Source organism: Triturus cristatus, chromosome 7 (genome assembly GCF_964204655.1).
Source record: "Triturus cristatus chromosome 7, aTriCri1.1, whole genome shotgun sequence".
Lineage (NCBI taxonomy): Eukaryota > Metazoa > Chordata > Amphibia > Caudata > Salamandridae > Triturus > Triturus cristatus.
In genome coordinates, this window is record NC_140590.1 from 937,150,512 (window position 1) to 937,177,250 (window position 26,739).

Below are 26,739 nucleotides of genomic sequence, written 5' to 3' on the forward strand. Positions count from 1 at the left end.
TGCAAGCACTATGTTCATGGTTTGAATGGTACAGCAGGTGCATGTGCACCGGGCCCAAATGTTGTCAGAACTCCTAAACACCAAATATTGCTATATTTAACTACTAAACAGTCAGTTCCAATTTCAGTTATCTTGCTGTTAAAAGGGGCATGATTTGAATGGTGCAGCAGGTGCAGTTACACCAGGGCCCAAAGCTCTACAAACCCCTCCAAACACCAAATATTGCTAAAGTTTACTACTAAACAGGTAGTCAAAAATGCATGTTATCTTGTAGGAACTGGGATCATCATTTGAATGGATTATTGCGACATGTTACCACTAAAAACAGTTACAATTGCAGTTATCTAGGGGGCACTAGGGCCATGATTACCATGATGCAGCAGGTGCAGTGACACTGAGACCAAAAGCTCTTCTGCAGCAGGTGCAGTGGCCCCGGGGATAAAAGTAGTCATAACTCCTCTAAGCACCAATTATTGCTATATTTTACTACTAAACAGGCAGTCAAAAGTGCAGGTATCTAGCAGGAACTAAGGTTATGATTTCAATAGTGCACTGGCACTAGGACCAAAAGCTCCAGGCACCCCACTAAACACAGATCATTGTTATACAAGCAGTCACAAGTGCAGTTATCTTGGAAGCACTAGGGCCAGGATTTGAATGGTGCAACAGGTGCAGTGGCACTGGCCCAAAAGTTGTGAAACTTTTTTACTAACGTTAAGGCCGCTCAGAATTTGCTGTTTAACAATACGTATCTTACCTTGTCCACATGCTTGTTTAACACATTTTCCCATTGTTTAAGATATTGTTCAGCTAATAAAATTGCATTTTTTTCTGTCATGTTTTTATCGCTAAAAAAAAGCATTTTTTTTTCTGTCTCGTTTGTTGGTGCATTATGTACCGGGAACCCGAACAAATGGATTGCTTTGCTTTACATGAGCATGTTCTGTGGTGTTCTAAAGGGATCTTTCAACCTCCTATATCCGTTGGGACAGTTTCTGTATAAAATTACAGCACCAGACATGTGCTGCAGAGTCCTGGATTGTAAACAAGGTCATGGGCCTGTTCTAAAAGTATTCCTCGAGTTTTGTGATTGCAGCCTGTTTCTTCTACTGGCTGGGAAGGGAGGCTGTATAATTTCCAGAGCAGTGAATTTGAAAATTCCAGCTGCTGGGCATTGTCACACTGCGTCAAAGTTTGTCCTTGAGAGCAATCGTGTTTAGTGATTGTATGGGATTTGTGCTGCTGGTCTTTTTTCGGAAGGTATCTATTATTTTTGAATACTTTTACATTTAAAAAAAAAACATCTGCTTTGGTGGGAGTTCTCCACTTTTTTAACACAAAGCGTGTGCTTAGTAATCAGTTCAGAGGTAAGATTGTGTTGTGTGAAGTGCAAAGTAAAAATTCAAACTTTGTAAGAGAAATCTGTTTTAAAAAAACTTGCCCATCTCAATAAAACAATAGTCCCGTCTTTGAGTGTGTTTCTTTCATTTGTATTGCACAGCTGCTCAAATGCTCATTTGATAAATTTAAAGTTAATTTTCATTTGTTTATCTTAACAATGGATAATACCAAACAATACCTTTTCATCTAGTTTTCCTAATCTTGTTTTTTTTTTGGATTTGCAAAAACAGCGCTGTACTTGTATGGTTGTTTCATCCACCCTTTACATATTCCCCACATAGCTGCACCACTTGCAAGCCTACTTATCAGGTACCTGCTTTTTTTTTTAATCTTTGTCCTCCACTATTTACCTAATCTTCCCACTTTATAAAACCACTAGTAGAATCACACTATATTGCCTTTTTGTACATAAACAAGTCATAACACTTTAACAGACTTTCTGTAACTTATATTGTACAACTATTCCGCAAGCTGCAACTTACAACAAAAAAGCGTATTATTAATCACATAGGTGAAACCTAATGCATTTACTAATGCGTATTTGCGTGGCCACAGAACTCCAAGGATCTGCAATATCATTTAACAAGCAGTGGTGCATGTCTGAAGTTTTGGCTGGGCCTGAGTCCACAAACTCAAAGCGTTTGGCGCCATCTTCTGGTATTAGCCATGTTAGACGATTCATTGTTAATAAATAGAGCAGGCCTGTTTTAAAATCTATAGCCAATTGGTAGATTAACTAAAAAATAGTGCAACGCAGCGCACCAACCAAAGCTGCTGTGCTCTTTAGGTTGAGAGAGCAACGCTTTTGTCTCTTGCAGGTTCTCTTTAAGGCTGCCTAGCTCCACTCAGGTGTTTGCATGCAGTTCAGGATAGATGTTGTACTAGAAGTGTACACTTCTTGTACAAAATCCTTTGCTTAGACTATTTAACATTTTAAACATTGGATGTCTGTGGTACGGAGCAGCACACATTAAATGCTTGAAATGTTTGGAGAAATGTAAGCATTTCTCCTACTTACCGCCTGTTTCAAGGAGCCATAATTTTTTACTGTAAAGCCAAACAGCCTTCGTAGATCTGGTTTTGCGTCAAACTATAGGTGGCAGCATGGGAAAGCCCAAGTACCACCCATGGAACACCCCTTTGATCTAAACTTTGAAAGCTCTATTTGTGCTACTTTAAGGGCTACTTTCCAGCACAAAAAAGCATTGCTCTGGAAAGTAAATACTTGTTCAAACCTTTGTGCCACTTTCTATTACTAGGCATGACTTTGTGGCAGTGCAAAGTGTTGATAAATCTCCCTTTAAATGTTACAGTATGAGTGTGGGACCCTAAAAGTGTGTTGCCTGGTGAATAAAGACCTCCCTCCTTCTGATTAACCTGTATGCAGCTTGTTTTGGGGGTATTTTATTGCTAGTTATACAAGCTGTATGGCACCTGATTCACTCCAGTGGTCATTTATTGGGGAAGATGGCAGTAAATGTCAGAACACCCTAAATTCAAACTTCAATTTTAAAACTACAAGCTTAGGTCAGAACCACATCTTTCAACATGTGCTTTACATTAATAACTATCCTGTTACCTTGAAGGAATCTATTATTTACTTCAACTTAAGATCAGAAGGGTTTTTTATTCTCATTCATACATGCAGTGGTCTTGCAGGGATGTAGCTATCAATAGTGCAGCAGGTGCAGTGGCTCTTGGGTCCAGGGATGTGAGGGGCCCATAGCACCTGAAATACAGCTTTCTTGCTACTAAACAAAGGGATAAGGCGTACTTCTTTTGCATTCATTAGGGCCCAAGGCACCTTTACCACTGTACTCCTGGTCAGATAATTCTTTCCTTGACAGTTAAAGGTTTGGCTGAGTTTGGAAGAAGGGCATTCTTGATTTTTGAAGTAGTATCTCTGACTGTGAGACGCAGCGCCCTGCACTTGAGACAGAATAGGTGAAGGGTGCCAACTGTGGGTGCTGGGGGTAAATTGAACCGACCAGGTCCACCATTTCACCGGCTCCTGCTGCCACAAGTGTGCAGCCAGATAAAGCGCCATTTTAAGAACTCCCAAGCACGCCCTCTAGGAGTGCACTCCTCAGCAGTGAGCACTGTGGAGCCAACATGTGCATGCACACGTGTGACACTGTGAGATGCCCCGGTTACTTACCGGTAATCTTCATTACTCCGAGTCCTTGTCTTCCTCGCCACAGTATTAACTAATGAGCCTTCGGCTCCCACAGAAACTCCAAGTATAAATTTACATTCTAGTCTCCCTCTCCCTCCAATATGGCCCCCAGTGTCAAGAATTCCTGTCATACGAGGGGAGGAAAACGGTAACCAGCGAAAACGGACTACATCTCCCAGGATGCTTAGCGGTTGAGAGGTTATGTAAACAGGAGAGCTGTTACATAACTCAAGGGAAACACGCCCTTATGTAAACAGGAGAGCTGTTACATAACTCAAGGGAAACACGCCCTTATGTAAACAGGAGAGCTGTTACATAACTCAAGGGAAACACGCCCTTATGTAAACAGGAGAGCTGTTACATAACTCAAGGAAAACACGCCCTATAAAGGGAGGAACCGGGAGGTACAAGGCTGTCGGATATTGTGTTTACACCGACGTACCTGCTTCGTGAAGAGCAGTGTTCCGGAGTGGTGCTCCAGTAAGGCAAGAACGGAGGTAGGTCGAGTCGTTACTCCCTGGGCCGTGTCTTGCCCCATCGTCACCTGTGAAGGACCCGGAAGCTCTACCGGTCAACCATTGAGCTTCGCTTTTTGACTCGGCTGAGTCCAAGCGCAGTGGCGCTTTTGCTGGTTGGAGTCGTAACTCCCAGCCCGACCAGAGACACAGGGACTGCCAGCTGTAACGCACACCAGGAGGTGTTTGCCGCGTTACAGACTCGGAAGTCCACAGGATCGATCGAGCGGCTGCTCTCGGTTCAGTCTTCTTGCTTGTGATTGGGGTATCGGTGACGCATCACCAGGAGGTGACTCCGCGTCCCGGTGCAGTCTGAGGAAGAGGTTGAGCGGCTGCTCCCTTCAGGTAGAGACCCCGGCTGGGTGTTTCCCTGACTCCTCGTTTCTCCCCAACACTCTTCGTGCCCCTCACAGCCTACCGATTGGCATTGTCGGCCATTTCATTTCTGCCCTCTGTTGGCATACGCCGGGATCGGCGTATATGCAGAGGACGGTTAGGACCATCCGTGCTGTGGGCTGGTAACGTACTTAGCCTGGAGGATTCCAGTGACTATAACTTTTGTTGGTTCTTTGTATTTTATTTGCCTTCATTAAAAGAACTAACCCTTCACAAGTGGTTGCGTCCTCATTGTCGTGTCTGTTAAACGATCCTGAGACGTTCAGGGCGTTACACCCAGCTACGACAGCCAATCCCATAAAGGGACACAGAAAGCACCTGAACGACCTGAGAAACCAAGCCGCAGACATGAAGCCAAGAAGAGGGCCGGGAGGGAAAGGGAAACTATACTGTGGCGAGGAAGACAAGGACTCGGAGTAATGAAGATTACCGGTAAGTAACCGGGGCATTACCTCCTCGTCCGTCTTCCTCGCCACAGTATTAACCAATGAGCCGATACCAAAGCATATCAGCTTCATGGAATAACAGAGTCCACCAGTAAAGTCAGCAGTATAGCAAAACTTTATTACAACAACAGGAAAGAGACACAGAGAGCCTCCAACCTATGGGACCCCAGAACCAAGCACAGAAGAGGCAAAGGCAACCGAAGCACCACCACTAACCTGAAGGTGGTAGTGCGACATGAAGGTATGAGGGGAAGACCAAGTGGCAGCACAGCAAATATCCTCCATGGACACTCCCTTGAAAGCGGCCCAGGAGACTGCAACCGAACGATTGGAACGCCCCTGAACAGGAAGAGAAGGAACCAAGGACGAAGAACCGTAAGCCAACAGAATAACGTCCTTAATCCAACGACTGAGAGTGGAGAGAGAAGGACGCAAACCCTTACGGGACAAACCAAAATTCACAAACAAATTGTCCACCTTGCAAAAAGAAGAAGTTCGATCCAGGTAAATCAACAAGGCGCGCCGAACATCTAGAAGATGCAGCATCGACTCATCCCCAGAGGAAGGATCAGGACAAAGAACTGGCAGAACCGCCTCAGCAGAACGATGAAAAAAGGAATTCACCTTCGGAACAAAAGTGGGGTGAGGGCGCAGTACAACACGATCCTCCAGAACACACAAAAAAGGATCAGACCTCAGGAAAGCTCCCAACTCCCCAATCCTCCTGGCAGAAGCAATAGCCACCAGAAAGACGACCTTAAGAGTCAAGAATTTCAGGTCAACCGACTCCAAAGGCTCAAAAGGAACCGACTGCAGCGCACGCAGAACCAGGGGAAGATCCCAAGGAGGAGAAGACAGAACAGGACGGGGACGCTGAAAGGCCAGAGATTTCAACAGCCTGGACACCAACGGCACCACAGAAACCAAAGGAAGAGCATGAAATGCCCGAATGGCAGCCTACTGCGCCCGAAGAGTAGAGATGGCCAACCCCAAATCAAAACCCTGATGCAGAAAATCAAGAATGCGGGCAGGATCCAAAGCAGACAGAGACACACCGCGCCGAATACACCAGGCAGCAAAGTTGTCCCAGTGTTTCGCATAGGAACGTAAAGTAGACGGACGCCGGGATCGCTGAATAACATCAGCAACCACCACCGAACACCCACCCCGAATCAGGGAGTCCCTCTCAAGAGCCAGGCCCGCAGACCCAAGGACCGGAACACTGGAAGAGGTAGTGGAGGCCCCATCAGAGGAAAAGGATCAAAGGGCAACAGCCACCCCGTGCCCACCGCCAACTCCAACAAGAGAGGAAACCATGGGCGGCGACGCCAACCTGGCACAATCAGAAGAACAAGGGCCCCCTCCCTCTTGATCCTCTGCAACACAACGGGGATCAGGGGAACCGGAGGGAACGCATACAACAGGCCCTTCGGCCACAGGAAGGACAGAGCATCTATCCACCACGCCTCCGGACATGGCATAATCGTGCAAAAGCAACGGATTTTCGCATTGAATCGCGAAGCAAACAGGTCCACAATCGGAGACCCAAACCTCCGTCGCAAATCTCGGAACATCTGGTGCGTCAGGGACAAGGAACCCACGGACGGAAAGACCATGCTCAGGCAGTCCGCAACCACGTTCTCCCGACCTGGAAGGTAAACAGCCGACAGCGATTCCAGGTGCAACTCTCCCCATGAACAAATCTGGTAACTGAGGGAACTGAGGGAAGGAAACCGGCAGCCCCCCTGATGATTCAGATACACCATGACCACCTGATTGTCCGTCCTGACCTGAACATGATGACCCAAGTGAAGGTCCGAGAAGGCCAACAGACCCAACTGGACAGCCTTCAGCTCTCTGTAATTTGACGAACAAGACCCCACAGTCAGATCCCAAAGACCCTGAGTCGAAGAGGCCCCCAGAGTAGCACCCCAGCCAAAGAGGCTGGCATCGGTAGTGAGGACCCGAGAAGGAATCACCAGAAAAGGACAACCCCGGGAGAGATGAACTACGTCCAACCACCACTCCAGGGCCACTCGAACCCCCACCGACACAGGAATCAAGAGATCGAGATCTTGAGAACAGGGGTCCCAATGCAGCAAAATGTGGGACACCATGGGATACATGTGAAGGTGAGACCAAGGAACCACAGACAGAGAAGCGAACATGAGACCCTGAACCCTCAACCAAAGTCTCGCAGGCTGGGAAGGACCCGACTGCAGGGATCGAACAGCACACAGTATGGATTCCATCCGAGCAGGTGGCAGGAACACCGACCCCAACAGAGTCCTGAAACGAGCCCCTATGAAAGTCAGATCCTGCGAAGGAACCAGGGAGGACTTCCCCACATTCACCAGGAAGCCGTGCTGTTCCAGGACCTGGCAAACCCTCTGGACATGGATCACCGCCTTAGAAAGAGAAGAAGCAGAAATCAATAAATCGTCCAGGTAGGGAAACACCTGAATGCCCTCCCCATGTAAATGACCAATGACAGGAGCCAGAACCTTCGTAAACACCCTGGGAGCAGAGCAAAGACCAAAAGGCAATACCTGAAATTGGAAGTGCCGACCCAGGACACAGAATCGCAGAAAGCGCTGACTGGCGGGGTGCACAGGCACATGGAGATAGGCGTCCTGCAGATCGATTGACGCCAGAAAGTCTCCCCGAGAAATCAGAGGGAGGATCAACTTCAGAGACACCATCTTGAAAGTCTGAGGAGGAACGAACCCATTCAGCCACTTCAGGTCCAGGACAGGCCGCAGATCCCCCGTGCGCTTGGACACCAAGGAACAGGATGGAGTACACCCCCAACCCCCGCTGAGCCTCCGGAACCGGGATCACAGCACCTTTTGCCAGAAGAGAATCTATACCGGCCAAAAGCGCCGCCTTCTTGAGAGCCAACCTGGGGCAAGGAGTGGATCTGAAATAGTCTGGAGGAACCTGGCTGAACCCAAGGCGAAAACCCTCGGAAACCACCCGAAGGACCCACTGATCCGACACAATCATCTTCCAGGACGCCAGGAAGAATCGAAGCCGACCCCCAACCGGACCCTTCCCCAGAGACACAGAGTAATGACTTGGAGGGAGCAGAAGCGGTGGACTGAACATTGGAGAACCGGGACTTATCAGTGGAAGGGGCACCCCGGCCACGCCCCCTACCACGAAAGGGCTGGTGAACACGGCCCCTACGAGAAGGCCCAAAGGCACGGGTAGCACCAAAAGAACGGAAACTACCAGCCCGATCCGGAGCCAGCAGTTTCCTATCCTCCGCAGTCTTCTTCACCATATCCTCCAAAGGAGGACCGAAAAGCTTGACACCAGTAAACGGAATCTTCATAAGTAAAGACTTCTGGGCAGCATCAGCCTTCCAAGAGCGCAGCCACAACTGGCGCCTAGCCGCCACAGAAGAACCAGCCGCAGAAGCCGCCGCACCCAAGGCATCAAAAGAGACGTCCGAAAGGAGACGAACCTGTTGTTCCATCATGGCCAATGTAGAGGAGACATCCTCGCCCTGGTCCAACAGTTCAGCTAAGGACTGAAAATCCTTCAGCAAGGACTGAATGGTATAAGAAGAATAAGTGGCAGCCCGGATGGAAAAATTTGCCGCAGAAAAAGTGCGCTTCACTGCCCCATCCACCTTCCGATCCACAGGATCCGCCGGGGAGGAATCCTCAGACACCACAGATCCCTGAGAAGACATAGCCGCCATTAAAGAATCAACCTTCACCGAGGAAGGATACTTGGAAGAAAAATCCTGTAAAGGGTAACGTTTCGCCAAGTAGCGAGGGAAAGCCCCTTTGTCAACATCCTTCCACTCAGTCTCCAACACCTTCACCACAGAAGAATGCAGTGGAAGATTATCAGGATCCGGACGCTGATGCTGCTCAAAAAAATCATCCTCCATCGGAGCAACTGAATCAGGAAACAGCAAGTTGGTGCGAATGTGCCCCAGGACGTCTTTAAGATCAGCACCCTGCACAAAGCGACCTCGAACCTCCACATCCTCCTCAGCGTCAGAACCAACTTGGGAGTCAGGATCCGACCTGAGTTTTTTTGAAGGAGGTGCAGTCAACTTGCCACGCAATGCAGTAGCCACAGCGGTATCAATCATCTGTGTGAGTACAGATAATGAAGGCAAAGCCACCTGAGACCCAGAAGCGACAGCCCCAAGGTCAGGAGCAACAGAATCATCAGCAACTTCCATCACAACACCAAATGTAAGCCAGCAAAGCAAGAATCAACCAGCAGCAACATCAACAAGGAACAGCCCCTTAAATGGCCACCAGGTGCAATGAAGCAAAAAAAAAAGTAACACAGGACACGCCCCCAGCATGTAAATAAAAGAGAGCCGGAATCCCGCGCCCCTCAATGCACCAAAAACGCCACCGAGACCTCCCCAGACAACCGCCGAGGAAATCCACAATCCAACGCCAAATAGAGTAAGCAAACAGCGCATCGAGAAGGAAGTGCGAACCATAACAGAGCGCCGACCGCAGAAGTCCGCTGAAGCAGGACGCGCGGTCTGCAGACACCGAAAACGCGCCCCTTAAGTCTGCTAAAGCAGGACATAGAGGCGCATGAACAGAAAGGAGGCGGGACACAAAACGACCCGACTGCCGCCACGCCGGTTTCGCTAAAGTGAAAACCGGAGAGGCACGCTGCTTAGGGGGACATAAGCAGAATCAAGAACCACAATAATAAACATAAGTCCCCCCAGCCAAACGATCACGGGGCCCCAGAGTCCGCTAAAGCAGGACCGCCGCCCCACACTTACCTGACCAGCAGGAACACAGCACTCGGAGTAGTGCAGAAACAAAAAAACAGGTCGTTCAGGTGCTTTCTGTGTCCCTTTATGGGATTGGCTGTCGTAGCTGGGGGCCATATTGGAGGGAGAGGGAGACTAGAATGTAAATTTATACTTGGAGTTTCTGTGGGAGCCGAAGGCTCATTAGTTAATACTGTGGCGAGGAAGACGGACGAGGAGGTAATGCACTTATCTCATCTGCTTAAAAAGGCCCCTGGAATGCAGATAGGCACGCCTGGAAGAGGGCGAGGGTTGTGGAGCGCTGGAGGGAGGTGGGGGGGCTCTTTTGCTATAACATTTTCTTTCCTGAAGAAGATATGATTTGAGCTACACCTGCATCAGTGTACACTGAGATGAGGCAGGCATTTAATGCCTGTAGCTCTTCTGTAGGCATTGTTATGTCACTCTTTAACTCTAATAGTTTATTACAGGTGCCTACTAACGTAATATTCTTATTTACGAGGTCGCTGGTAGTAAGAAAATGATTTTCAAGGGTTTAGGGGGAGTTCCAGTGTCCGATTGATAGTGATGGTCCTGTTTATCATTAATGTTACATCCAGTTGCACCAGAAGGAGAAACAGAATAATTTCCTGCTTTGTTTTTCTTGCAGCGAACCAGTCGGTATTGAATGAAACCACATTTGATGTTTACAACTCTTCTGTGAATTCTTCTTTCTATTTGGTAAGTTGCATTGGCCCTTTACAGCAATACGTGGCCATGCCCAGAAGAAAGCAATACACTCGTAGCACATCGGCTTGTGGTTTGATGTTTTCAGAGGGATTTTTGCACCCTTATGATGTGCGTGCACGTGCAGCCATACACGGTACATGTTATCCGATGTTCTATCAAGCATAATATTATAATACATGTCTTTTGTTTTTACCCCAGAAGAATTATTTGTGGATTAACCGAATAATTATTGAAGACTGGCCCCTCACCGGTATTTCTCGGTTTTATCTCTAGGGTACAGACATGACAGACTATGCCCTTCGCGGTGTTGCATTTACCTGCAGTGTTTCCAGTTTCATATGCGTTTGTGATCTTAGTGTCTTTCACACTTATGATTATGAGTGTTTTCGTGATACAATTCTCTTCTTGATTGTTGCGGTGTGTTTTTCTTACGTTTTGGGGCGTGTTTGTGGTGATGGAGTTTGTTTCAGGCCTCTGCCTTGGACGGTGTCCCATAATGCATCGCGAGTGTCTTGTGCATCCTGTTCACCGGCTGGTCTCCTGCTATGCGTGACTGTCCATCCGAGGGAATAGGAAATCCGAGCTCACAGTGCTAACCTTTGTATGCAGTGCTTGTTTCCATAGTGCAGATGTATACCACTATTGGTAACAAATATTACTACCCACTGAATGGACGCACACCCTCCCTTTATGACCCGAGTCAGTCGTGCTCAATGTGTCGACATAAGAAGCATGGAAGGCTGAATTGCCTGCTAGTGTTTGCAACATGCAAAGTGCAGGATAGACAACAAGTAACCCCAGAGAAGGCTTAATGCGCTGCCTGTCATTGCGGCTGTGTGTACACTGCCCTCTTCAGACAGCGGTGCGTTGGTGCCTGTCCCCTGCAATTCTTGTTCGTCAAGCTTTTCCTTCTCCACGTGTTGTGCAAACTGAGCACGGTGCTGGGTACCGTGCTCCTGTGCTGGTAATGCAAACATCATCAGGATAGCCGATTTGTTCGGTCTGCCTAGCGCGAGGTATATCTCTCTCTTGCAGAGTTAGTAATGCATCTCTAAGAAGCACAAAGGGCCCCGCACTCAGTGAAACGCACCGGGCCTTCCTTTGCCCATGTCTTGTAATCCTCTGGAGGAGCGGAGGAGGGAAGGCCTGCACACGGATGATCGTTTTCAAGTGAATGTCAACTGCAAAAAAAACATTTTTTTTATGTGTAACAGGAGAGGCCCCGGCAAGAGAGAGCTGTGTTTCTTAGTGTTTTTTTTCATTGCGCTCTTCTGCTTAAAACATGGTTGAAAGACTGTCTAGTACATGGTTACTCTCTGTGTAAATACACACTGTTTCTTCCATGTGAAGTCAACCGATCAATGCAAGTGGCTTGATCCGTCAGTACAAGTAATAAACAAAAGGCGAGTTTGCACTTGTGAATCTATTTTCACGCGTGCAGTACTACACATGTGTAAATCTGCCGAAGAGTGGAAATTACACAACAGAGATGCCCTGGAAAGTTTGGGAACCCCCAGTTGCAGGCTTTGTGAATGCAAAATGCACAATTGCTATGCACTGCAACTACATTAAGATTCACAAATGGATTCACGTCTATTAAGGTCCACATTACGACTCCTTACGGCATCCCCCTTCCTGTATCAGTGGTTTGTGACCGAAAGTGCAGTTATAAACCATTGGAAAGATAGTGGTACCAAAAGTATGTTGTATCCATTCTCAGAGGAAGCTGTGCGTGAGGGAAAGCTTCCCATTTCTAAGCGTGGGCATCAGGTCACTAGACCAATGTCTAGTCACATAATGCAAACTTTGTGTTTCAATTTCAGCCCCTGTTCCTCCATGTGCAGTAGTGATGGTCTGCTCTGCCCATGAGGAATCAATCAGACCTTCCGCAGCCATTTGGTAAGGTATGCAGAGGGAATGCTGCCAGATTAATATGCATGGTGGTCGGGTTCTGAAGCTGTGGACCCGCTGAAATCCCTTACATCCCTACTTACCTATGCCGGTAAGCAGAGAGGAGCAAGCTACCAGTCGTAGAAATTTGGGGAAAAATAGGGAAAGGGGAGTGAGACCGAGAAACACCAGCCTGGAGCTGGCTCTCAGTCATGTAGTCGTCTGACCCAAGGGACGGCACCGCTCTGTCTTGATGTTAGGAGATAGGTCTGAACTTTCTGGACGATAAAAGTCAGTATGTAAGCATATAAGACCGGCAAGTGGACCAACAATGTGCAAAGAATGAGCCCAGGCTTACAGTGGGTGACCTATGAACTGGCCAGGAGTCCAGCAGAAGACCCAGGACGCTACCGCAAACACACCGGTCAGCAACTAGGAGTGGACGGACAAGAAACAGCTCAAAGAAAAAGACAACGTGAGAGGTGACTACCTGGGGAACCGAGAGGCAGAAAAACAACACATGTGAGTGACGCAATACACATACGAACAGATATGAAAAGTGAAGCACAATGTTACTAAAGACAAATGGAGGTACTAAGTATGGCTCTACCACCTATAACTCAGTAATGAGCAAAAACCCAGGAAGTGAGTGACTACTCTGCAAATAGCGGTCTAGTATTCCTGTTCTTGCTAGTTTCCACTGGCCTGTTTTGCAGTGTTTCCAACCCCTGTGAACCTGATGCCTCACCTGAATCCTGACAATTAAGCAGTATTCCTACAAATCCTACAAAATCAGCTTTTTTTGCTGCAACGTATCAGTACACCTCTTTGCGGTGCAAAATTATCCTTTGGGTCTTCTCATATGTTTTTGCTTCCATATGATACTAATAAAGCAGTTTGGCGCCTGTATGGATATCCTAACAGTTATTAATGATAACAAAGATAATATGAATGATAAAGATAACAATGATGGAGAACTACAGTTACATGTTAAAATGATACCTTCTCTTCCAACTTTTCTTTACCATGTCCTCCTCTGGAAATCCTGCTTTGTGTAATATTTTGTTAACATCTTTTAGGCAACAGTATAATTGTAAAGGACTACAGTTACGTTTCAGAACCGATTTTCACCAAAATACATCCCTGTTTGCACACAATAATGACCAAAGTTGCATTCAAGTGATTAATATATTTTGCTAACTCTAAAATGTGTTGCCGATCATCTCAGACACAGGTTTATCTTGTCAGCTGTGGAGGCAGGCTGGTTTCATTACCCACTGGATGAAAGTGTGTTGCTGCCCAGCTCCAATGTGAACATGCTTAAGAATTATTGTGCTGTCATACTTTGATAACAAGGCATATGTGTTCTTTCAATGAACACGGCAGATCTATGGGACACCCAACTCTGCACTGTTTATTAGATTTGTTTCTAGCTTGGCATGACATTTTAAAGTATGACCTTTCGTTTTTCTGTTCTTTTTCTTCTTTACATCAGCTAAATGAACAGCCCTTGAACTGGTCCATGCTGACTCGAAAAGATTGTTTGAACATTGGAGGTCTCCTAGTGGGGAACAGCTGTAACTATGTTCCAGATGTCACCTTCATCTCCTTCATGCTATTTTTTGGAACATTTGTTTGTTCCACCATGCTTAAAAACTTCAAGACATGCAGATACTTTCCTACGAGTGTAAGTGCTTTCTTTACATTATTTGCAGTGTTTTAAGGCAAGCATCCTTTCGAAGTGTGTTGGCTCACGTCTATCTGTAAATCCCAGAATTGTGGCAAAATCTAGAGTGGGGTTTGTCACAGTTTTTACTTTTGAAATACTGTATTATGAGTCTGTCTTTCAAAACCTCATCATATGTTCTGTGTATTACAATTGGTATTGTATTTATTACCGAGCTTTTGATTTAGTTTTAGTACAGACTCTACCATGACAACTGTTGAAACTGAAAACTCTGAAGCCAAGATTTAGTAAGATTTCACACAAAACAGCGCCGTGTCAAAACGCATATCATTCTGTTGTAGGAAAGGGAACACACCGCAGAGCACCATATCTACACAAAGATTTTCCTTTTACTGGTGTCACCCCTGCACTGGTGCACAAAACTGCCGAGCACAAATTCATATGTGTAGACGAACACAATGCATTAGCATTGGAACAAAACTTTGGGAATTCAGGACTTGGAAATGTTACTCCAATAGACAGCACTCCGTTCCCTATCAGATAAGAATTAGTTACCTTCATGGTTGTTTACCTACCCCGATGTTGCATTCTGTATTGCACACAAGTGCATGAAAAACATAGCACTTCCCCATTACATTTACAGAAACCGCCAAAACAGCCCTTCAACTAGTCCTTGGTATATAAGGACGGCAAAAAAATGAATGATTAAAAATTTCTCAAAACCCCAGCAAATTTGCCAGTTATGACTAGCTCTAGAGTTGTTTTCCGTTGAAACTTCAGAAAAAGGAGGGGCTCTCCTTGGCTGGAGAGGGAGAGAAATCTAAGCAAAGCTCATAGCCACAATAGTGGGGAACTTTAGCAGAAGGCACTGTGGGATTTCCTTTGTACTAAGGCACCTTTGTGAGACAGCGACTGAGACAAACGGTAGTAAAACATAGGTGGGGATTGTGCAAGAACCTTATGTTATGAGCTCAAGGCTCGGCACCAATCGGAGCTGAGCAAACCCTTTAAAAACTGCTATAAGTGTACCGGTCTTTGGTTGGTGTGAAAGAAAAAAACTTTTTTAAAAACTGCTACAAGTCACTCTGAAAAAGAGTGGTTTTCAGAACAGAGAATAAGGAAAACAGCCAGACCTGAAGGCTTCCCAAACACAAGGGCAAAGGGGTCCGGGTCCTTTCTTCATTGGAGGTTCCTGCTTGTTGCTGGAACCCCTCTCCTCAACTGCGAAGAAGAGAAAGATCTTGGAGACAGAGAAAGCTGCATCTTTCTGGAAGAAAACTAGCAACCTAGTGGCAACTGGGTATTTGGCTTTGAAGTTGACTAGGAGTTGTGAGAAGCCTTTCGACCACTTGGACCTAAGGACACGTCTCAAATACAACTTGAAAGTCATGGTACTTTTGGAGTCTCAAGACGAACGTTTCAGAACATTCGTTGAAAGTTAGGACTTCGAAAAGTTACGTAACTGTAAGATCAGAATAAGATGCCAAAGTTACCCAAACAAGACGAGACCTCAGAAATGACATTTTCCAGAATTGTCGCATTTGAAGCTTCTGACCATGACATTTGCAGTTATGTGAAAATGAAAAAAAAAATGTATCGGGCGTTGTGGAGCCATGCTCTGCCACAACTTCTACCCTTGCAAATCTGAAGATTTCTGACCTCTGGAAAAGGTTCAAATGCCCACAGGAATTCTTTGAATCAAGCTCCAATCCAAACTTTCCCTGTTCTCCACTGAATTGCCTTTCAGCTGTATCTGACCTCACTACATGGCCACTTTCTGAGTTCTTGTTTCTTTGTGAAACCTTTTTCAAAATAACTCCTGATCCCTACATCTGACTTTTTTTTTTATGGTGACATTTTAGTCATTAGAGTTTGTGCTTTTTAACTAAATTTGCAGAGGAAGTTTAACATGCTTATTTCGTAACTCATTAAGTCTTGCATCCTTCCTATTTAGCACAAAGATACACAGGTATTGAAGAGCACTTTACAAATACAAGTAATATTTTATGAGGACTGCGGCCTCTTATTTTCCAAAGTTAAGTAATACAGTATCTTACTGTTTCCTATAGTTTTCTTGAGTTGGCAGTTGCGTCCACAGTTGGATCTCAGTATTGGCCTTCAATACGGTCCACCTGTTACGAAGTCTGGAGTACTCTCCTATTCGAGTTCATACAGTTGAGTTCATTTGATCATTGGATACATGATTTGAGGAAATGTTCTATTTTCAGCCCTGATGAAGTCTAATGGAATACAAATGTCCAGAGGCGAAACACATGTTGGCTAGTGTGTGGTGGAAATTACAAAGATACGCTGACCGTTGGCTTATGAAGAAAGAACTTAAGAAGACTGAACTCAAAGGAATCATATATTGACTGGTGTTTGGAGTGCTCAAGATGGCCCTCTTTAATCCAAGCCACATGTTTAACAGAAAATATAATTAAATCATGACTAGAGACTCTGTTATTTATTTAACATAATAATTTAGTGCTACCTAATCCCAAAACTCTAGAATTGGTGAACTTCAGAAGTCCATTTGTACATGGATCAATTCAGCAGATGTAAGGGTCCAAAACAGTCAGGGAAGGATCCAAAAATGTGAAAAAGAAAAGACATGTTGAAGAGAGAAGCTCCAGAATCAAGCATATGACAAAGGAGGGGAGAGTCCATATTCTTGTGGCAGCGACTAAGAAGCTTTGAACAAATATGCCCAACTTCTGAAGTAGTGAATGATAATTGAAGACACTTTGACCCTCATTACGATGTTGGGCGGACTTATGTCCGCCTGAAATCATTACAGGGAAAGAACCGCCCGACCATAGGTTGGTGGTTCCGACACCTAATTTTGATGCGACCGCACATAGTGTGGTTGGAAACATTCCTTTTCCAATGGGAGCGTGTGCGGCGGGCTGAAAACACGTGTAGCGCAAGCTCGCATTGGAAAATGGAAGTTTGTAAACATTCCTGCAGGGATGTTGAATTGTCCCTGAGGCCCATATGTGGAGGGCCAGGGTGAAGTGGGCCCTTTTAGGGCCACCCAAAGTTGCTTTCCAACAGCCAATCCATGTTGGAAAGGCCAATATGGATTGGCTGTCGAAAAAGATGACGTTGTGATCCCGACGGCGGAGCCAAGCCTGGATCAGCTGTAATTGAAGGGATTACCATTCTGCTCCTCTTCCAACGGGCTCACGGAGCCTGTCGGAAGAGGAGCGGAATCCCCTTGAAGTTCACCCTCCGACCGCAGTAATCAAAATATGGCAGTCGGAGAGAAAACTCAGGATGTCGGGCAGAGAGCCTCCGACTGCTGGCCAGACGGTCTCCGCCCGACATCCAAATCGGGTGCCATAGTGTGTTGCTGGAAAGCCAATTAAAGAATTTTTAGGTATCAGAATTGTGATCTACTTTCCTGAATTAAGATATTTGGCAGACTAGAGAGTGTAAAACCTGTTTTTAGTGTAAAGAGGGAACAGTTGGGTATGCAAGTCAATAAGACATTACATGGTCTAATATAAAACTGATCAAATGCTGGGGCCAAAGCAAATGTCAGAGAAGGAATGGTTGAATGTGTCATAGTTTCCGAAGTTATAAGGGCAAAAGTCAAGGTACATCAATGTGAACTTTGAAGTTGAGGAGGTCGTACATCTGGCTTGTCCCACAAGTGACGCATGGGGCACGACGTGGCACTCAGTGCTTTCCGTGTCACACACCTGTGTGTGGCTCGCCCCATTCGGCAAATACCGCTGATTCTCTGGTTCGCTGCCACAAGCTTTCCCTTATAAAGCTTTGCACGAGGACTAACAAAGCACAATAAGCAATAGCGAGAGAGAGCCCCACAGAGCTCCAGACTACTTTTAAATTGCAGTGTGATTAGGTGTTAGTGGGCCATACACTCCTGCCACCGTCAGTGCTTAATTTGTAGAAAAAGGTATTTCACTGGAGCCCACTACAGCTGGCATCACCCACAACTCCTGAATTTAATGCGAATGTCAGTGCCAGCATTACCTATTAACCATCACTCTCAAACATGTGTGACATTTGGCCTGGAACTGCTTGTTTTTTCATTTTTTTAAACGTGTGTTAAGTAGTTAAACACTCCACTGCTACAAAATAGGCACATAGCGCCACCATGTGGAGAACTCTCATACATGCATGCCAGTGATTAGCTCAAAGTGTTGGTGCTGAGCACCGGCAAACACTGGAACAGTTTGGACACTGGGCATCCTGCACTCTGTAACGGCCGGAGTCTTGATAGAGCGGCGGTGTTGGAAGGGGGGTGGACGGACAGATGGGGAGACAAAGTAAAAAAAAACACATGCCGCACCACCGCATCGCACTCCTCTTCACTGCGGCATATCCTGACGCTGCTTTCATGCATGAGAGCAGCATCAGGATTGGCCTAAGCGCCTTCGATTTGCACTCCCAGTGTGAATGGGAGCCTGTGCCTGCCTTCTCTAACCCAGCACCACAGCTCGGGTTGGAGAGAGCTTTAGTGCACATGATGGTTTGGCCGTCCTGAGACAGTCGGCCAAAGCATCATGCGCACTGAGAGCAGTGCAACCAACCCCCTAGTGCCTGTCATTACCTGGCCCCGCCCCCAAGCCGCAGCTCAGAGAGCAAAAAAACGATAATAAACAAGGGTTTATTATCATTTTATTTGTAATTATTTTGCTGCTGGCAGGGGAGAGGGGGCGACTCTTCCGCCATATCGGACTAGCCGCCACTGGCAGCAGGGGGGAGTATGTCTGTGAGTGTGTGTAGGTGTGTGTGTGTGCAGCCACTGACCACCCTCTACGTGTGCAGTTAGTAGTAGTGAAGCTGTTAAACATATTTTGACTATTCAGAATTCATAAAGATTATCTTAATGTTATTTTGCTTAATCAGCATTCTTGGTTGCTAAATAATGTATTTTACTACTGCAGACAGAAAATGCTGTGCAGCAACATGTGTCTAGAAATACATATGTTGTTTATAAAATAAATCTTTTCGTTCTTGATAAAAGACTGTAATTCTTGCTGTTTTCCTGCTGTTTACATAATGCAAAAAGAAAATGTATATGTGTTCACATTATGGAGTGTAAAGATTCCAGCGGAAATTGCCCTACCACACCCTACTCGCGAGCAGAGAGCAGAATTAAATGACCCTATTCTCCTTGAGGAAGTTAGAGAGAGTATATTTTCGTTGTCGAATGGTAAGACGCCGGGACCTGACGCCCTACCGGCGGAGTTTTTATAATGCCTATGCGCACGTACTAGCACCGCAGTTGCTGAAGATATATGAGGCTGCTGTAGACGACTCTGCTATTACTGACATACAAAATCTCTGTCCCCAAACCTGGCAGAGACCCTGAGTCCCTGGGATCCTATCGTCCACTAGCTCTCTTAAACACCGATTATAAAATGTTTGCGTCCATACTAGCCAAACGCCTAGCCCCGTTGGTAAAAACGCTGGTTCACCTGGACCAGAATGGTGTTGTCCCCACTAGAAGTACCTCCCTCAATATCCGTAGGTTTTTCAGGGTACAGAAATACGCGCTGCATAGATGGCCGCAATCTGGCTGTCTAGTGCTAGATTTGGAAAAGGCTTTTGATTCCCTGGAATGGCCTTACCTGGCTGCGGTGTTAAGTAAACACGAGTTAGGGGATCACTACCTGAGTATGATTCAATTGCTCCACCAGTGCCCCAATGTCAGAGTCCGGACAGGACGGCTTATTTCAGACACTATTCAGGTGAGACGGGGTACGCGTCAGGGTTGCCCGCTGTTTCCATTGCTTTTCTCTCTAGCCATGGAGCCATTAGCGATGCTACTCCGACAGGATAGCGACGAATGGGGCAGACTATTGGGAGACAGTACGCATGCCGTCTCTTTATATGCAGATGAATTACTGTTGTACATACGGGACCTACACGCCAGTCCCATGACTATAGCAGATACCCTCAGAGACTTTGAGAAAATGTCAGGGCGCCGGGTAAACTGGGCCAAATCGGGAGCGTACCCATTTAGCAAAACTATGGCGGAAATAAGTGTGTTTAATATTAACTCCACCCTTGCTTGGTACCCAACAACGTTCCGTTACCTTGGCATCTTCATGTATCAATCCCCCACTGACATATTAGAAGGAAACCTAATCAGAGCAATTTCCGCAGTTAGAGCTCAGGTACACTTTTGGAAGACTCTTCTGTTAAGTGCCATGGGCCGCATAACACTGACAAAAATGATAATACTACCAAAGCTGCTGTACTATTTCTCGAACCTCCCGGTCCATGTCCCAGCTAAAATATTTCGAGAATTGGAAAGTCTGTTTCGTGACTTAATCTGGAATAAGGGCAGACCCCGAGTTGCGTTGTGGAAATTATATGCCCCCGCCAGCCAAGGAGGGCTGGCAATTCCAAATATGGAACTGTGTTATTTAGCGGCCCAGCTACAGTGGGTAACAAGATGGTTAAATGGGACGGGGTTGGATGACACGGCTGACACGCAGCAGCCGTGGTCTAAATCTCAGGTCCACCACTTGTTTCACCCCACTGCTCGTCTCCCACGCCCACCCCAGATATACCTGGCACTGGTGCACAGGTGTTATAGGAGAGGTCTATCCCTTACATGTAGCCTGACTCCCTATGCTCCACTGATACCGCTCACGGGGACGCCTAGAGGGAGGACGGGCACATCGGACGGGGCACTCGAGCACTGGCACGGGGCAGGCCTAGAGACACTAGGCGACCATTATGCTGACGGCTCCCTGCTCTCTATTGAGGCGCTGACGGCGGACTATGAGCTACCGACAGGGCAATTCCTTCTCCATAACTCCATTGTGAGGTCCTTGATGGCAGCGTAGGGAGACATAACGACTGAGCCAGAAACACACTTGCTACTGCAGTACTTGCATATCATGGGCGCAGGCTCGCATATAGTACACTGGTTGGTAGAAGCTCTACTCACGCATCCACTCAAACCCATGTCGAGCCTCCGGGAGAGATGGGGCAAAGACAGAGGACATCCATGGACAGAGAAGGAATGGGAAATAATACTCGCCAGTCCCTCATACATACCGAGTAGCTCAAAATTTAAACTCATACAAATATACATAATACAGAGGGCATATCTCTCGCAGGACAAAATAAATAGGTATTTTAATACCGCCACTTCTGCGTGCCCGCGGTGTCAATATATAAATGCAGATCTCATACATATGCTATGGTCCTGCACCTTTCTCAACCCCTACTGGTCTGCGGTCACCGCAGCGCTAACGCACTGCACAGATGCACCACTGGTACACTCATGGGAGGTTTGTATATTGGGCCTGTATAATAGATCCAAGAAGAGCAGGGTCACCTCCAGATTCCGAAATTTGGGATTAATTTTGGCGAAGCGCCTCATTACAATCAGATGGAAGCATAGCGCCCCACCCCCCAGTAATAGATAGCTGGTTGAAATCCCTTATGGTATGTGGGCACAAGCAGAAAGCACAACACTGCATCAGGAGGAGACAGCGGGACCACGCAAGTACCCGATAGCGCAGGCCCGGGACACCATCCTCACGCCGTTTACACAAGGAGACAGAGTAGACAGCCTTGCCTCTTCACAGGAAGCGAATGAGAATACTGCGGCCATGGACCCGTAGATGTATTGTATCTCATACACCAGCTGTGAATTAGAACTATACCAGGGTACAGACTACACTCACTGATGCGAGCAATACATGGTATTAACCGCAGGCCTGCTGACCCAGGTATCTGGCCGATCGCACAAGCCGACATATCACCCCAACGAGCTACTGGATAGGAATACGCATAAACCACACAAACCTCGACCCAGCTGTGATATGTTTTTGATGGCAGTTTTAGGTGAGTTAATAGTTTGATAGTTCAAAATACATATATTTTATTCGCACGATCCATAGACCCCTTGGTTGCAAACGGAGGTGTCCTTAAATGAGCCGCCCCAAGGTAATACACAACTGAACATTGATCATTGTAACTAGCCACATCCGTGCATCACCCGAGACTACAGAAGTGACATGGGATGTGTTAGAATCCGGGTTCTCTGGTTGGCACAGGTAGGTACTTGTGACAAGCAGGGAACCTTTCCTCTAGTCAGGGTAAGGGGTTACACTACCAAAACAACCCCTGCTCACCCTCTAGGTAGCTTGGCGCGAGCAGACAAGGCTTATCTCAGAGCGTTATAGGTTAAGCATTTGTGAACACATACAGGAACCAAGTGACAACACTACAAATGGACACCAGACAGGTATTTATATTAAAAATAAGGATTCTTTATATAGGATTATTACAAGACCATTAAACGATTAAAAATACACAATACAGTTGCTTAGTTTCTCTTTAAGTTCTTAAATGCGACACTTTAAGTCAATGTACCTTAGATGCGACACGCAGGGCAACTAAAGTGTTGCAGCGATGCAGATGCGTTGAAGTTCTTGGTGCAAAAGAAATAAAGACGGGATCTTCCAGATGCGTTACGCTTCTCCGATGTTGCGAGAAGGCTCGACTCGATGTGTCAGCTACAGCGGCGTCACCTTTGGCAAGATGCGACGACAGCGGCCTTGGCAGCGGCACTCTTCTCCGACGTTGCGAGACACTTCCGCTCGATGCGATGCTGCAGCGGCGACACCCCTTCTGCGAGATGCGACGACAGCGGCTCCGACGGCGGCACGCTTCTCCGTGGATGCGAGGCGCTTTTCTGGATGCGGTGCAATGCGACAACTATGATGGCTGCGATGGCGACACGCTTCCTCCTCGATGCGAGACTCTTCTCTCGATGCGGTGCAATGCGACAGCTACGATGGCTGCGATGGCGACACGCTTCTTCGGCGTTGCGAGACACTTCTGGAATGATGCGAGACGCTTCCGCTCGATGCGATGCTGCAGCGGCGACACTCTCTGCGAGATGCGACGGCAACAGCTCCGACGGCGGCACGCTTCTCTTCCTTGCATCGCGCTTCCAGCTCCTTGCGACACGCAGTCCCTCAGAAGGCCCAACAACAGCAGCAGGCACTTCCAAAAGACTCTGGGGAGCTGGGGGTGAAGTTCACTGGTCCTGGGACTTCGTTCAGGGGGCAAGCTCAGTTCAAGCCGTTGGAGATCTTTTGAAAGCACAAGTTGAAGCAAAGTCTTTAGTACTTTCTCCTCTCCTTCAGCAGCAAGGCAACCACTGCAGGCCAATCCCCCAAGTCAGGGACAGTACTCCTCCTACAGCTTTCCCAGTTCCTTCTCCTCTGGCAGAGGTTCTTCTTGTTTCAGCAGGATCTAATTTCTTGGGAGCAGGATCCCAATACTTATACCCCTAATTCCTTTGTTCCTCTGGGGTTGAGGGGCCTTTGCCCAGTCCAAACCAGTTCTTGAGCACTCTGTTGACATGACTCTGCCTTTCTATTCAGGGTGCAGGGCAGAGACATCAGCCGTTCCGCAGGAGGTGGAGCCAGCATTGTGGTAGCAGAGCACAACCCTATTCAGAGCCCAGGTGTACTCCTCCCACCCATCTGACTGCCAATCTTCCTATTCACCACCAGGCTACCTAGCCCTGCCACTCTGGGTTTCCCCAGCCCTGTCACTCACACAACCAGACAGGCAGATACACATCATAGCAGAGGCGGGCTGAAATGGTCAAGCAAGCAAATACCAACTTTCTATAAGTGGTATTTGCAAACACAGAATACTAAAATAAACTTTACTAAAATATGTATTTTATTATTCTGAGTTCAGGCATACTAAACTCGAATTTCTACCATGTTCCCTGGGTCTATTAGGATCATAGGATGTAGCAATTCTAACAGCCCATTCTGGCCTATGGAGAACAGGTAGCCTTACAATAGTGAAAAACGAAAATGGCTGTAATTCACTATTAGGACATGCCACACACATCAGGCTTGTCCTACCTTATGCTTACAATGCACCCTGCCCTTGGGCCTACCATAGGGGTGACTGATATGAAGTTAAGGGAAGGTTTAGGGACTGGCAAGTGGGTGCACTTGCCCAGTCAGCATGACAGTACCAGACTGCACGCAGGTTCTGCAATGGCAGACCCTAGATACATTTTACCAGGCCGCTTCTGTGGGTGGCACAACCAGTGCTGCAAGCCCACCAGCAGCATTTGTATTTACAAGCCCTGGGCACTCCTGGTGCACTTTACTGGGTTCTGACAGTAAACCAAATAAGCCAATCATGGAATCCAACCAACATATACATTTTAAATAAGCAGCACTTGCACTGTGGCACTGGTTGGCAGTGGCACAGTGCTCTGAGCAGCTAACACCAGCAAAACACATGAGGCACAGCGACAAAAAGTGGAAGGGAGACTCACGCCAAGGTGCCAGGTCTAACAGGATGCAAAGGACATGGAGCGAAATTGTTCTCTTTACGATGTTATAGGCAGAAAGAAATAACTGCCTTGCATTTGTAATTGTATCGGGAACCACAAATATATGTACCATTTAACATTGAATGTCCATATATAACTAAATGCAATACTGAATAATTCTTACATGATCTTATATCCAAGTATAACAAAAAAAAAGAAATACAATAAAGATATTTAAACAAACAAAAAAAAGGAGTGTAAAGATTCCCCCAGCTGACTTCACACATTATAGAACCTGGCTGTTGCCAAAATCACAGATGTGTAAACATCATTTTAAAAGGGCAAATTTATAGAGTGTTCCATTGAACTATATATATATATATATATATATATATATATATATATATATATATATATATATATATATATATTATCTACTGGCGGTCGCCAGTAGATAGTTATAGTTACAACCTAGTTTCCATAGGAAATCTCAAAATTCTATTTTGAATAACTTTGGCGCCGGTTGACGAATCCTCGCGAAATTTTCAAAACTAATGGGGCGCTCCGTTCAGCTCCTACCCTAAAAAGTCTCGGGGTGATTCGTCAAGCGGGGGCCGAGAAAAAGGGGGGTCCCAAACACGTTTTCCCCATGCATTTTTCCATAGGACCTTTAGACACAGCTACAGCCCGAACGGCTGAACAGAATTACTTGAAATTTGGCAGAGAGGTAGCCATAAGGTCAAGGAAGTGCCTTTTGCAGGTCTGGTGTAAATCTGTTCAGTATTTCCTGAGAAAATAGCATTTAAAAGCATATCAATATCTATAAGCGCGCACCGTGCGCGCACTGTGCGCGCACCCTGCCGCGCGCGCGCAATTCTGATTGGTTGTTAGATGTCAGTAAACATTCGAATCGGTCGAAACCAGTAAGTGTCGGCTGCCATTTTGTCTTTCGCAGTCTGAGGGGGTGAAAAACAAAGGTGGAGAACGTGAAAAGGGGGCAGAGTGGACAGTTCCTGACCCCCTAGCCTTGGTCAGGGGGTCACAGAAGGACCCCCAAGGGAGAAAAAAACAATTTCTTTTTTTAAAAAAATCGCGAGGTGCGCGCACCCTGCGCGCACTGCGAACCGTGGGTGCTCGGTGCGCGAAGCGCACCCAGCGCCCACAGTGCGCGCACGGTGAGCGCAGAGCACCGTGCGAAAAACCTGAAAAAATAAATAAATAATAAAAACATAACTTGGCATTTAAAAAACCGTACAAATTCACTGAAAAAACCATAGGTTTCACACACGTTATAGTTACGAATTAGCATTTAAAAAACCTTGCAAATTCACTTAAAAAACCATAGGTTTCACACATGTTATAGTTAGCTGGACATTTCACTCGTGAAAAACCATTGAAATTCCCCCGTTATAGTTAGTGCAGGCAACTATAACTCACGCGACCGCAATCCTCTGCTGATGACGTCAGATATTACATCACTGATGACATATGTGTCTTTCTGAAAAATAAATATTTGTAATATATGTATAGCTAAAGATTAATGGAAGAAGACATGGGTAAATAGGTGTCTAAATACAGTGATGTAATATCTGACGTCATCAGCAGAGGATTGCGGTCGCGTGAGTTATAGTTGCCTGCAGTTACTATAACGGGGGAATTTCATTGTTTTTTTACGAGTGAAATGTCCAGCTAACTATAACATGTGTGAAACCTATGGTTTTTTAAGTGAATTTGCAAGGTTTTTTAAATGCTAATTCGTAACTATAACGTGTGTGAAACCTATGGTTTTTTCAGTGAATATATATATATATATATATATATATATTTTTTTTTTTTTACTTTTTTTTGCAGTAGTCAATATGTAGTGGCCACGTGCATGGACAAGCACGTCGGCAGGTCTTCCTTCTCACCACTAGTGGTAACAATTCACTGGCAAAACATCCGCAAGCAAACCCCATTTGTCCTGCTGCAAATATACTGTGTGTTCCTGAAAAAAAAACGTACACGTGCGCACAGTGACTGCATGCATCTGGGGTTTTTCTTGAGCCTGCCTAATGGCAAGCCTCTGTTGGATAACAGTGAATGAATCACAAAAGCCACATGGCAGATTTACAAGAGCAAAATAAAGACTTGTCGGTAAACAAATAATAATAATATTGCACCAGGTTGCTCTGCTGGATACAGCAAATTTATGATTTTTGTCACTATTAGTCACTTTTATGGGCGTACTGTGCATATGGGCTTAACTATGAATTACAGTGTTCTATTCATTTGTACATGTGTGCCCTTTCTTTCATGATCCTAGGTGAGGAAGCTGGTGAGCGATTTCTCAATTATAGCGACGATCCTCATTTTCTGTGGAATCGATGCTTACTGCGGATTGGAAACTCCCAAACTGATCGTCCCCACTGAATTCAAGGTTGGA

General features: G+C 46.2%; 1 protein-coding gene across 1 annotated transcript in view; it reads left to right on the forward strand.

Moving 5' to 3' along the window:
* Positions 1 to 26,739, forward strand: part of LOC146810881 (electrogenic sodium bicarbonate cotransporter 1-like) — a 358,834-nt gene that overhangs the window by 258,165 nt on the left and 73,930 nt on the right. Inside the window, exons 12-14 of the mRNA XM_085617923.1 lie at positions 10,349 to 10,419; positions 13,814 to 14,005; positions 26,620 to 26,733. Coding sequence (XP_085474049.1) covers positions 10,349 to 10,419; positions 13,814 to 14,005; positions 26,620 to 26,733 — 377 coding nt within the window. The remainder of the gene's footprint in view (positions 1 to 10,348; positions 10,420 to 13,813; positions 14,006 to 26,619; positions 26,734 to 26,739) is intronic.